The sequence below is a fragment of the Vicugna pacos genome, chromosome 9 (genome assembly GCF_048564905.1).
Source record: "Vicugna pacos chromosome 9, VicPac4, whole genome shotgun sequence".
NCBI classification, from domain to species: domain Eukaryota; kingdom Metazoa; phylum Chordata; class Mammalia; order Artiodactyla; family Camelidae; genus Vicugna; species Vicugna pacos.
Window position 1 is genome coordinate 24,986,339 of NC_132995.1, and position 13,804 is coordinate 25,000,142.

Sequence of the window (13,804 nt, forward strand, 5' to 3'; positions counted from 1 at the left end):
CGGTCAGTGAGGTGACAACAGTAGCTACCTCAGAGGGTTGCTGAAAGGATTAAAATTATATTTTAAAAATTTATTTTCTTTAGGGACATTTGGGTAGATTAGAAAGTCTGAAAGGAGGAGGAGGGTACAGCTCAGTGGTAGAGCACATGCTTAGCATGCACAAGTTCCTGGGTTCAATCCCCAGCACCTCCACTTTAAAGTCGCTACCCTAGACCATTAGCTAAGGCATTTAACTACTGAGATCACCAACTCCTACTCAGCTTCCTAAGAGTCCTTGGGAGGAAAGGATGAATAGTTAACCTTGGAGTCATCCAAGCACCCAGCCCCAGCATGACTTGGCATTCTGAGAGGTCATCAGTCCCTTCCTGCAGCCGCACAGTGCCCATCTGTTCTCTTCGGAGGACCCTGTCACGTTCTGTCCTGCTCTGTGGTTATTTACAAATGTCTCTTCTCCTCCTAGCTGAGTGGTATGGCCCTTACTGACTCCAAGGACTGTCCGCTCTGCACTCTTGGGGTCTGCCTTTACCACACTGACTAAGTGCTGCCCATCTCCTACTGGACTGCAAACACCTTGAGAGCATGGACCTCACAGAATCAAGGTCCTCATTTATCCAATAAAAATTCACTGAGAAACCTCTGTGTGCCAAGTATTATTCGAGGTTCTGGGGATGCAGAAGAGCCTATCCATTTCCCATCACCCACACCCAAGTCCTGGCCAAAAATGGACTTTGTTCGTGCCACAGTTAGTTCTCCTACATCCTGCGTTACCCACTCCACTTCACCCTCCATACAGCAGAATTTTAAACATAAATGTGATCAGGTCACCCCCCCCCACCACCACTTGTTTTCAGCCTCCCATGGGGGTTCTAGTTGTACTTAGGATGAGAACCAAAATTCTTACATTCGGGACCTGGCCTGCCTGTCCTACCAGGGGCTCACCTCTGACCCCAGTCTTCCAGCCCTGCCCCTCCCTCACTGTCTCACCTGTTGTCACCCCAGCCTTCTTGTAGCTCCTCAAACCCTGGCCCAGGATGCCATCTGCCTTACCACTGACACTAAGATGGAGTGTGAGGTGCAAGATGGATATTAGGAGTCCACTCCTGTAAGAGGAAGTGGGAGGAAGCAGGGTCAGGCAGAGAAAGAAAATCCATGATTGTAGGCCTGCTGAAACTTCAGCCAACCTCCTGGGGAAGCCCTGAAGCAAATACTGTTCAGCAGTCCCGTGAGCTTCTCCAGTTAGGGTGTGACGGAGACCTCAGGCAAGGTGGTTCTGTGCAAGTGCTGTGCAAGGCTGTCGACTGACTGCACCCCTTGGTTAAAGGCAAGTTCTCCCTTGACAGGTGAGGGCACATCCATGTGTCTACCACGCCTGCCAGTACTGTTGTCCCTTAGCATCCTGCCAGGCTGCCGGGCAGCTCCAGCTCGTGGCCCGCTTCCTCTCAGAAACTTTCACTCAGACCTCTGGGCTATAAGTGCTCATAAAACTCAGCAGCTATCACACTATGTAATCACTTTTGTGTGTGTAGTTATCTAATCAATGTCTGCCTTCCTCAAGAAAGTCTTATGTTCTGTGCAGGAAAGGACGGTCTGTGAGACTCACTATAAACCCAGAGCTCAGCCAGGACCTGTCACGTGGTAGGTGCCCAGTAAAAACCTGTTGAGGAAAGGAATAAAGACTGGTAGCCTGTCTTGCAAACATATGACTCTCCCAACTGTGTGGGTCATCGAGAGCTTGCCGTGTATTTGGAGCGCTCATCTAGCTCATAGGGGAGGCATTCGTGATCATTTCAATCAGGTTTTATCTTTAATATTTACGAGACTGCCTCCTGCCCCACCCTGATCTGATCTAGAAGGCAAAATAAAGGCAAAGTTCACACTATTACCACCATCATCATCATCACCATAACTACAACTCAAAAGCCTTTGAAGGGCTCAGTGCATTGCAATGGGTAGCTCAAATTTCCAAACCTGGAGAGCCACACAAGCCCAGTCCCTGCGTGTATGGGCTGCAGCACTGGGTCAGGAATCACACTTCCTGCTCAACACTTAACTGTGCCCCCAAACAAGTCACACTCTCTCTGAGCCTCATCCACAAAGTGGGGATAATGCTGCCCTTTTTCCTTCATTGATATCTATCAGGTTCAAATGCAACACTAGGCAAGAAAGTGCTTTGCAAATTGTAAAGTGTGGTTCACAAGGAAGCAAGGGAGCTTTCTTCTCATGCGGTTATGACAGGTTGGCAAAGGATGTATTTGGGACATTAACTTGTTTTCTCCCTGGGGGAGAATCTTTTTCCTGGAGACTGAATGCCTATCCACTGAGACAGAGGCTGGGAAGGAGCTAGTGTAGACACAGGTGCTGGGGGTGGAACTCGTGATGAGGAACCCAAATTACTTTCCAGGGCCCTGGGTGGGCCAAGCCGGTTTGCTAACAGGAATACTCAGCAAGATCTTTGTTTTCTGTTGTTCTCCTCATCCACCTTTCCCTTTTATTGGTAATCAATTTATTTAATCCAAATCTGTGGCATTCTCTTGACAAAGATGAACAAGAGTGAACCACAGCACTGTGTTCCAAGCACTTGGCTTTTACAGTTACCTCATTGACCTTTCTCTCATAGATGGGGAAACTAGGCTTACAAAGGCTAAGTAACATGCTCAAAGTCAGTCAAGTGGTAAGTGGCTATTTGAATCTATTCAAACCCAGATTTTTCAGTACCTTCTCCCCTACACTGCAGTGTTTTAAAGTGCCTCCTGACCCCTACTTTCACAAATTTACTGTGAGTGTGTGTGTTTGTTGGTATAAGGGAGCTCTGGATTGTTCATCTGCCTGAAAACACCTTAGACACACAATTTCTAAGCCCAGGAGGGACAGTGGAGTTTACTTAATCCAATTTATTTTGCAGATAGAGAATCTGAGGCCAAGAGATAGGAGGTGACTTTTCCCACACCCTCTATCATTTTGGTGTCTTGTAATAGGTGTCTTCCATTCCCACTCTTGCCTTCGCTCTGGGTGAGCCAGGATGCCTTTGCCTGCAGATACCTTTCCACAAAAGAATAGCTACCTTGCGCTGAGCATTCACTCTTCAACAAACATTTACTGAGTGCTTACTATGTGCTGGGAACACATAGAGGTGGTGTGAATATGATGAGCAAGAAAAACACTGCCTCTGCCCTCCAGAAGCTTAAAAGTTAATGCAAGAGCCAGTAAAAAGTGCCTAAAGGTAATTTCTGATGCTAGAAAGTAAATTAAAAGAGGTAAAGGTGATGGGGTAGGGTTTGAAACGGAGCAGTCAGGAAAAGCCTGACCACCTAGTATACATCAGCGGCTGGCACTGTCACTACAATCCCTAGACGCTGTGAGCTCCGTTTTGCCGACAAGATAACCGACGTTGAGAGGAGATAAGAGTGGCAGCCAAGTCCTAAACTTCTTACCCCGACTTCCTAACAACCCACGTGGTGCGGCCCCCGTGGAGTGGCCACAGCCACCGTCGGGCGTGGATGATGAAACTCAGGGCAAGGACTGCACCATCTCTCAGCCTGTGTCCTTGCAGGTGTTGGGGGAGGGTGGGTGTCGGGGAATGCGGGGTGCGCCTCCAGGGAGAAGCCACATATAGCTCTAAATTCGCAGAAGGCTGAGAAGACATTCCCAGTCAGACCCCCTCGGGGCTCTCCATCCCCTCTGCCAGACAAAGAGCCCGCCCATCTGGCAGCAGAGCCAGACCATCGCTCCCGCCTCCTGCCCCGCCCCCGATCAGGCCAGCGCGAGGCACTATGGGACTTGTAGTTCGGGCAGCTCGCCACACCTGCTCCGAAAACAGACTAGAAAACTACATGGCCCAGGAGCCAGCGGGCGGGCCCCGGGCGGACTCGCCGGCTGTGGGCGTGCGAGCGCAGGGGGCCAAGCGGCGCGGGCGCTAGGATGCAGCTGCGGGCTCGGGAGTCGTGGAGCAGCTCCTGGCGCGCGCGCTAGACCGACAAGGCTAGGGGTGGCCAGGGAGCGACAGGCACGTTGCATGCATGCATTGAGCGCAGTCTTTGTAAAACCTGGTTGTGCAGCGCTTTGGCTCTGGCGTGGCGTGGTACAGGGTCCGAGTTGCCGGGGGATGGGCACTCGACCCCGGAGCCTCTGGCTCGTCTCGCTGAAAGAACCTTTGGCTGGGCTTGGGGGCGGGGGCACGGGTGCCCGTCTTGGGCTGTGCGCGACGTGTTTGTTCTCTTTCCCTTTTTGTGCCAAGGTTTCTCTGGGCCGGCGCGCGATGCAACGGGCGGCGGCGCTAGTTCGGCGGGGCTGCTGCCCCCGGCCCCCAGGCCCCTGGGGCCGTAGTCAGAGCAGTGCGGCTGCCGAGGCCTCGGCGGTGCTCAAGGTGCGGCCCGAACGGAGCCGGCGGGAGCGCATCCTTACGCTGGAGTCCATGAACCCGCAGGTGAAGGCGGTGGAGTACGCGGTGCGGGGACCCATCGTGCTCAAGGCTGGCGAAATCGAGCTCGAACTGCAGCGGGTGAGCGCGGGCGACGGGGCCCGTGGGAAGGGAGGGCCGGGGAAGGCCAGGGAGCACTAGTAGGGGAAGAGTACCAGCTGTCCCCAGTTGGGGACCTCCTGCTTGGACTTACTCCCACCCGCGTGGCCAACTCCTTTCCGCCAACCTTGGCTAAAGCAAGTGAGTGCCCTCCCCCCATCCCTTCACCCACTAGTGCCCGGCACCTGGCACAAAGTAAGGCCCTCAGATACGGTTCACTTGCTGAATTGAATTCAGCAATTATAACTGAGCGGTCCTTAGTGCCAGGCACTGCCTGCTATGTGGCTGTCCTACCCGCATGAAACCAAGACCCATTCATTGGTGGGTGGGGGTGTGGGTGAGGGCAACAACAGGCAGTAAGGAAATAAACGGGAATTTCAGATAGTGAATAAGTGCTTTGAAGAAAGTAAAATGGCGGAGCGGTGGAATGGGGGTTCTGGATGGAGTGGTGGGCAGGAGATCGTGTTAGGTTCTGGAGGGGGGAGGAAGGGTCTGAGCAGACCTAGGTTTGCTCCCCAAGCCTTTTCTCTGTCTGAGACCTTTGGGTCATTCTACTAGTAATGGTTTCCTGACAAAAATGGAGGTGTTGGGGAGGGTCCCGCACAATTCCTTCCTTTAGGCCCCCTCTGGAACCTTGACTGGCAGCCATGTTTTGTTCTCTGAGGACACAGTTACCCCTTGTGGGTAGCAGAGGCTCGGGCCTTTTGGGTCTTGGTAGGCTGGCCCTGGGGCTTTCTTACTCTTGGGGCCAGCTGGCTGGGATCTTGACTTGAGTTCACAACTGCGTGTAAAGTGCCACGCACAACCAGAGCGGCTGGGGTGAGTGTAAGAGATGCCCCTGTGGGATCCAGAGTTCTAACTGGGGTGGAATTCAAGAAGTGAAGTCAAGAAGGGTAATGTAAAATAAGTAAACATTCTTAAGAATTCTAAGAACTAATGGAATAATCACCCAGCTGCTTGCTCAAGATAGTTCTAACCCAGAAGGGGAGAGGGTTTCTTGATCTCTCTCTCATAGGCACCAGAACTGGACCTCTTGGGGGTGAGTTGGTTACTTAATATCTCTTGAATGCATGGGAGGAAGCCATGGTGGGACCACGACGCTTGGCCCCCATTAACACCAGGACTTTGGGGGTTTGATGAGCTCCTGGCCTGCTGAGACCAGGTTGGGACACCCAGTTCTGCTGACTCAAAACAGTGAGGTGGACAAGTCAGAGTCCATCCAGTGTTTCCCTCTGACTCCTTGCAGGGCTAAGTTTGAGGCTTGGCCCACAGGAGGCCAGCTCGGTTTCTGTGCCTCCCTGTCCCGAGGGCAGGCCAGAGGCAGAGAAGACAAGTTTTTGCTGCTCTGCTCCTTGTTGGTGCCTGGCAGACTGGAGCTGGCCCTCCTTGAGACAACAGTCTCCCTGTTAAGTCTGAGGTTAAACTGTCTCTAGTTACCATTTTACAACTGATTTCTCTGGTTCCAGAGCTGGTAGGAGTTCAAGGATTATCTCTACCTTTTGTTAAATAGCAGCTTGGGTATGAGCTCCACGAAATACGAGGATGATTAGGACAGAACGGGACAGTGTCTTCGCCTTCAGGAAACTGAAGCCATGATGTTCTCTGGGCCTGAGCCTCTCTTCTGCCAATTCTTTAAGGATTGGTGGGGTATTATTTTATTTTTTTTCTGTTTTTGTTTTTTGTTTTTTGTTTTTTTGCAGACAGAGAAAATGTGAGAGTATGCCAGGTGGGAGGTGGGCTGTGAGCCAAGATAGAAGGTTGGGAAGTTCTGGGCAGTTGGGGAAGGGGATTGATGCCGTTGGGAGATCACTGTCTGGCATAGGCATATGGTAGAGGAATAAGATGGAAAAGGTGGACTGGAGTCTTGTGTGCTGGGCTCCAGACTTTATGGTACAAAGTTTGGTATGCAGTGGGGAACCAGGAAGGTTTTCCAACAAGCTATGGCTCCATGATTGAGGTGGACAAATTTCTCGGTCACTTGAGCTGGAAACACCCTGTGATTTCTAGGACAGATGCCCTGCACTGCCATGTCCTACCCCTGAGTAAGTTGAGATGTTCTTTCTGTCCACCTACCTTCTCCCGTGCTTTCATTCCAACTCATCCCTCCCTGTTCTCTTCTCACTTTGCCGAGGCTCAGTTGCCTGAATCTAGGTACTGTAGGTACTGCAAATAGTAGCCTCGGCCAGGCCAGTGTGGCCTTGCTTAAACCTTTCATTCTTGGGAGACAGCCTCTCCATTTTACTAGTTTAAATAGCCCCTTCTGAGAGAGCCGTATTTTTCCCAGTCCTTGTTTTTTGGTTTTTTGTTTGTTTGGTTTTTTTTTGACTTGGCTTTGCACAGTTTTGGTTTTTCTATCTCTGTTTTGAATTCTAGTATTCAAAACTGTACTGATGCTATTTTCAAGGGTTTGATTTAGTTAGAAATGGGATGGGATTGGTAGGGGGAACAGTGCCTTGGGGCTGGTTTTCCTAGTCTAGAAAAGGAGATTCAGTGGCCAGGTGGGCCCAGGGTTTTTCCCTGCCCTGACTTTCGTGCCTCTTTATTTATCTGAAGGCACTTAAACTGCCTTAGGGAATCATTTTGCCAGGTGCTCTGAGAACAATACCCGCTGTTTGGCTGGACACGTGGCTCTGGTTTTTGACTTTGGGGTGGCTTGCTGGGCAAGTCCCACCCGTCTTGCTTCTGTGATTGGAGTGGAGGAGAATGCTCAGGAGAGCCTCAAGGAGGAGGAGCAGTTGGCTAAGTGGGCGTGAAAAGGGGCCATTCTCCTCCAGCCTGGTCTGTGTACTCTCAGGGAGGCCCTGTTTCTCCTAATAGCAGCTCCAAGTGGGGGAACCTACCAGCTTTTCAAATCCTGGTGTTCATTGGGAGCGGCACTTAAATATAAGCTGCCATTAGAAGGAGTTTTGAAAAGATCTGTCAGATCCTCCTCAGCCTACTTCTTTTTTTCTTGCTTTATTGGGGCAGAGGAGGAGGTTGGCATAAGTGGAGACAGAGAAATGGCTTCTATTTGTAAAAGTACACGGATTCAGGGCAAGGCATTCACAAACGGAAAAACTGAATACTGTTAACAGTGCGTGCTACATTTAAGCACAGGTTAAAACGGAGGGTGCTGTGGCAAGCACGTGGTTATAGTTAGCTAAGAACTAAGATTGGAAACCCTGGATGTGCCAAGCACAGGTGGTGAAATCTCATTGGTCATTTTCTTTAGAATGTAGGTGCTATTTTAAAATAAGGAAATTTGTAGTGTAGGCTTCCATCTGGATGAACCCTCCACCCACCCACCCTGCCCGAGTTGCCAAGGACCTGCATCCTGGGCCCTATGTGCTGTGGCCCTCAGACAAGTTGTTCAGCTCACCTTGGCCTCAGTTATTCCTCTAAAATGGAGCCAATTTATTTCTTCTAAAGACTAGTTTGAGATCTTAGTGATGATGCTTTGAACAGCTAGAAGCCATACAGGACTCTTAAGAGTCTTTGTTTTCAAGCTAATGAGATGCTTGGGGAGAAGTGCCAAGGGTCCCTCTTTCCTTGTCTTCCTCCTGAGTCTCTCTGGGTCTGGGAACATACTCTTTGGGGTTTGCTCTCTCCTGCCCGGAACTTAGCCTTGCTGTCTTCAGTTATCCTATTTGGAGCTCATCCAACTTTCATCCCTGTTTCTGCCCTGCAATTCTCAATTTCTACGGTTGACCCTCCCCCAGACCCCCAGAGTTCAGGAGCCTACATCCAGCCTCCCCTGCTTTCGTGGCTAGGAAAGTCAGCCCTTGGAGCTCCCACCTAATCTCTTCATCATAGGTGTGTATAGCTTTGGCTCAGTTTCTTCCAGCGTGGCTTGTTGTAATAGTCAGCACAGGGTCTAGCCTCAGTTTTCTCAGCTATGAAATGCACCTGTTTTCAGGCACTGCTGGGACTAGTTGGAGTTTGTCTCTGGAGTCTCTTTTTGGAGCTCTCTGTAGGACTTCCTGCCTGGCCCCCCACCATCCCCTCCGTCTTGCTCATGGTCCCAGTGTCTTTTCATGTGGCCTTCCTGGCCTGGGGCCTGCTATACCCTCTCTGTCTTCTCTGTGCCCACTTCTTATTCTTCACCAGCCTGGGCTCTGAAGGTGGTGGCCTCTCCTGTGTTACCCACTTCTGTCACAGGGCATGATTTATAAGTATTTGTTGAGGGGGAGGGTCCCAAGGAGTAACTGTCCCACCAAGCTTTCGTGCTCACGGGTCATGAAATGACAGGGGCCGTCTCCCCCTCGAGGAAACTGCCTTGTTCACGTTGGAATCATCTGTTGTCCCAATGCTGGGCCTGTGGGCTGGGAAGGACAATGATGACTCCTTTTTCCTTCTCCCCACTAATACCGTCTGCAATATGCCATCCCCAGATCCCGGGGGCCTGCTCCCTGGGTCCTGCTTGAGCTGAATGGTGAGAAGGGAGCCCCCCTGCGATGGGTCTCATCTCAGTACCCTACAGGGAGGCAGATCTGGGCAGGGTGTGTGCAGGTGAGTTAGACAGGTGGGCTCTAGAATGCTGGGAATCAACTAGGAAGCTACGTGCTGACCTGGCAGGCTCCTGGGGGTGGGGCGGAGGCGAGGTCGCCACTGGGTGTGCTTGCCAGGCCTGAATGAGTCACTGGGCAGGAGCCTGCCTCTGGCTCCTTGGTGTTTCCCAACTGTTATAGACCTCGAGTGCCTAGATACAGGAGTCTCCTTTGTATGGTGGCCCTTGGCTGGGCAGGCTGGTCCCCCGCCCATTCGAAGAAGCCAGTTTCCCACTGCCCAGCTCATCCATCATAGGAACGTGTCTGGGGTCTGGGTGCCCCAGAGCCCAGAAAGGAGATTCTTGGCATTTCTAGGCTCCTTGTCGGCAGGCCCCGAATTGGTTGATCAGTGACTGCAAGGGGAGGGCACAGAAAAGGAACATCCAGGAATCTGTTCCAGGCCTTATTCTTTCCCTGCATTGGGCTGGCGGAAGGCCTGCAACCATGTGTTGTAGTTCCTGGCCCTTGACCTTGACAGATTTGCCTCCTACTGAAGAATGGGCTGTGCCCACACCATTGAAATCACCTGCGTTCAACTGGCCAGCCTGGGGGGGCCGTGGCGATTCAGTCAGGCTGGCAGAGGGTCCTGTGCCAGGAGCCCAGGCCAGTGCCAAGGGGTGGGTCAGGCCCGCCCCTTTGCACTCAGTGGCCTGGGTCATCTCACCTGTAGGATGAGCCCTGAGGCCACACACCGGGGGCCTGTCTCCAGGTTACCCGCCCTCACCCCTGGCCTCTCCCTGGGCAGTGGGCAGTGCTTAACCCCCTGTCTTGGCCCCTCCAGGGCGCTTTCCATATTGGCCAGCCCTGAAGAACTTGGTAAAAGGGGCACAAGGGAATTAAAGAGACTTCCCCACCCCCCACCCCCAGAAATAGCTTTTGGAGACTTATCAGGCCCTGGTTATGAAGGTCCAGGGCCGTTTCTGGGGCGCCCTGCTCAGCCCACTGTGCCTCCTGGCTCCTGAAGCAGCTAGAGAATCTATACAGAAGGGGCTTAGGGTCAGCAAACGAGGGTCAGAAAACCTGTTTGGCAGCTGCTTTCATCCCTTAAACCAGCTGGTTTTGGTTTAAAGTGTATGTTACTGATTTTAAAGAGGAAAAAATGTTTTCTGAAGTTTTATTCACACATTGTGTGAAATGGAGACAAGTGTCAAAACCATAGAATTGTATCTTTAAAATTTGTATTTAGGGTGCCTTTGGGGAAAGGGCAGCAGGAGATGGGAAGGTGGCCAGGCATTCCACCCAGGCCACCTCTTGGTGTTGCCACCTCTTGGCCCCTCCTTCCTCCATCATGCCCTTTGCAACCTTGTTCCTGGTCAGGCTTTGTAAGATGATATTTGTACTCTGCCAAGTGTTTTCACACTGTTTGTCTCAGATAATCCTTTCAGCTGCCCGGGGAGGTCCCCGAACCCACTGTTGGTTCTGACTCTTACAGTGGCTAATTCTGGATTTATCAGGGAGCTGTGTAGAATCGCCACAGTTCCAGGTCCCCACAATTCTCCATCCAAACTGCATTTTGCCCTTTGTAGCAGCCTGTGTCCGGGTTTCTAAGTTCCTCCTCTCTCTGCGATCTCTGCTTTGTGCTAAACACGTTGCTCAGGCAGTGGCCTCAATTTTACTCTTCAGCCAGTGTTTTTATCCTGATGTGAAAATCAGCCCACATTCTTCATTCTGCAAAGCCAAGGTTGGAAGACCACAACCCCTAGAGGTCTCTGCTGATCGAAGGGGAGGGAGGCTGTGGTGCCCCTGGCCGTTCACTTAGGCTGTCGGGGTGGAGCTGCACTTGGGGATGGGGAGCTGGCAGTCGTGGGATCCTCTCCCTGGTGTTTGGCATCTTCTTCTGCCCCACCCCTGCCTCCCTCCCACCACATCTGCCCCAGGGTCAGCATGGACCTGCAGCTGCCTCGGAACTCTGTCCACCCAGGAGGGCTCCTCTAGCCTTTTCAGAAAGTGGGAGATGGTGGAGCTTAAGGAGTGATTTTGGAGTTAAGCTTCAAATCCCAGTACTTGTATTTACCAACTATGTAGCCTCAGGCAAGTTTCTTAGCCTTTTGAAGCCTTGATTTCCTCATCTGTGAAATGGGATGGATACTGACTCTTCCTTATGGGGATGGTTGTGAAGGTCAAATGGAACCAGGCATGTCAAGGGCTGGGCACTGTGCCCGACACCTGGTAAGGCTCAGAATAGGGCAGCTTATTAATATCCTGTGGAGCATTGCTTGGCCTTTGGAATCCAGGGTCTAGAGTCTCTAAGTAACCACCTGTTGCCTTCTTTCCTCCCAGGGTATCAAAAAACCATTCACTGAGGTCATTCGTGCCAACATCGGGGATGCCCAAGCCATGGGTCAGCAGCCAATCACCTTCCTCCGACAGGTGAGCTGACTTTCAAGTGCAGAGGCCACTAGGAGAGCAGGGAACCAGCCAGCCAGGCCCGTTACCTCAGCCTCCTTGCCTGTCCAGCCCCCTCAGGACACAGCAGGCACCAGAACCTCCACAGGGCGGTGCCACTGAAGTAGCAGCCCCCTCCAGTGCTGATGTCCCCTGGTTCTCTCCCTCAGTCTCCTCCCCTTCCCAGCTTGTCTAAAACTCCTAAACCCATCGTGCGGTTGCTCTAATGTACAAGGCTCCAGGGATGCTCTTCGACAGTGCATGGTCCTGGATGCTGAGTTCAGAGCTGAGTTGGTGAGGGCATCAGAGAGTAGGCGGGAGAGGTAGAGGCCCAGTGGGCTGGGAGGTGGTGTCTAGGGGTCCAGAAGTGGCCTCCCAAGTGAGATGCCTCGGGTTTGAGTGTTGGTTCTGCTGCTTACCAGCTGAGTGGCTTTAGGCAAGTGGAGAGCACCAGAACACTGCCTCGGAGGACTGCTGGGGGCCTTGGGGAGATGCTGAGTGTGAAGGCCGCCAAGAGGCACATTTCAGTATTTCAGTTTGAGCACCAGCCAAGGGATACTGCATGGGTCAAAATTGTGGGATCGGTGGGCTGGAGGGGAAAAGACAAGGTGGGAGAGTGCCATGGGGACTCCTGAACAGAGGCTGGAGACCAGATGTGGAGAAAGCTTTTTCCCAGAGAAGAACTGGGACCTGTTTGGACAAGATGTGGTCCTTGTGTGGGTAAGGTTCCCAGGCAGGAAAGCTGAGTGCTGGAGGCCCCAGTCTTCTGTTCTCTGCCTGCGTCTCCTGCTGTAGGAGCTGGCATGCAGGAGGGGCGACCCTGCCTTGTTCTCTGGGCAGAGGGGTGTCAAGACCAGGGGCCTCAGCCTGGAGCCCCTCAGGGAATTCACACAGGGTGTGGAGGAAAAGAACCGAGACTGGCCACTACCTGAGGAACGTCTTCTGTGCTTCCCACCTGTGGCCCCTGCTGCTCACCTCAGGGGCGTGTCAGCTCCCCACGAATGTCAGAGGCCCCAGGCTGGTCCCGGGATGAGGCAGCAGATCAGACCAGACAGAGTGGTCTGGGGAAGTAGAGGCAGGAGGAAGTCAGAATGTCCTGGTTGTCCTGAAAGCTCATCCTGGAAGCACGCAGCTTTGGAAAGGAGAGAACAGAAGAAGTTCCCTACAGATGCCTGGGGCTCTGGGTGTAAACACAGTCCTGTGGCCTCAGCCTTTTCTGGCTGGCTGACACAGTCCAATCCAGCCCTGCCGCCAGCCATGGCAGGCTCAGCCTCTCCCACCTGGTGCAGGCCTCCTCCAGCCTTCATGCATCTCCTCTGATCTTCACAAGCACCCCTGGCAGGAGGGCAGGCTGGGTCACTGCCCTTGGTACAAATGAAGACGAGCCAGGCTCTGAGAAGCTGGCGTCTATCTGAAATCACTCAGCTGGTGTCACAGCCCTGAGCCCCCACTCCCCTCAGTGTTCCTGGCTCCACTCCTAAGCTTCCAGCTTAGACTTGCCCGGTGAGCTAGGATTTGCTGGCACTTTTGCAAACATTTCCTTACTTAACCCTCTTAATTTGTGAGGAGGTTAGGGCGATTTCTCTGTTACAGAGATGAGAACGCTGACCTGGTGTTTAGCTGTGGCCAGGAAAAGGGGTGATGGTGAGGAAAGGGGGAGGGGACTCAGGCTGGGAGTAAAGAGGGGTCTGTGCCGTACTATCAGGTGGGCCCAACCCCGGCCCTCTGCTCAGGAACCCCTGATCCTGTGGCCTTGGGTACGTGAGCGGCTGTCCCTTACGGAGGAGGTGGGGCGGGGGCTGAGTAGCAGCCTTGCTCTTCCCGGCTTCCTCTCCTGGCGGCCCACCCTTGGCCCAGGCCCAGGCCCAGGTCATCATGGAGCCTGCCTCTCACAGTCTCCCTTCTGCTGCAGAGAGCCCACTGTCCTCCTCCTGCCGGGGTCCTCGGGAGAGGCCTGTGTGGTACTGTCCCTCAGAATTGTCATCTTCCCACGGTCTCCTGCCCCGCGTCCTCTGTGCCCCTCCTGGGGCTCCGGGGTGGGAGGTGCTGGGAGCCCAGCCCATGCCTCTGTTCCTCCAGGTGATGGCACTCTGTACCTACCCAAACCTGTTGGACAGCCCCAGCTTCCCAGAAGATGCTAAGAAAAGAGCCCGTCGGATCCTACAGGCTTGTGGCGGAAACAGCCTGGGTGAGGTCCCAACTTGCCAGGTCCTCACTGGCCTGAAAAGACCGTGTGTTCTCAGTGTGGGCCTGGACCCTGGCCCCAAATGGAGGGCTGTGTGTGAGTGAGTGTGCAAGTGTGTGGGGGGTGGCTGACGTGCAGAGTCAATGAAGAACAGTCCGTGCTCTGTTAGCCTCCTGTCTGCTGAGCTGACGG

General features: G+C 53.0%; 1 protein-coding gene across 1 annotated transcript in view; it reads left to right on the forward strand.

The window, feature by feature from the left end:
* The first annotated feature begins 3,887 nt into the window (after positions 1-3,887).
* Positions 3,888-13,804, forward strand: part of GPT2 (glutamic--pyruvic transaminase 2) — a 32,102-nt gene continuing 22,185 nt past the window's right edge. Inside the window, exons 1-4 of the mRNA XM_006207870.4 lie at positions 3,888-4,003; positions 4,235-4,498; positions 11,323-11,412; positions 13,507-13,615. Of these exons, the coding sequence (XP_006207932.1) occupies positions 4,256-4,498; positions 11,323-11,412; positions 13,507-13,615 (442 nt within the window). The 5' untranslated portion in view covers positions 3,888-4,003; positions 4,235-4,255. The remainder of the gene's footprint in view (positions 4,004-4,234; positions 4,499-11,322; positions 11,413-13,506; positions 13,616-13,804) is intronic.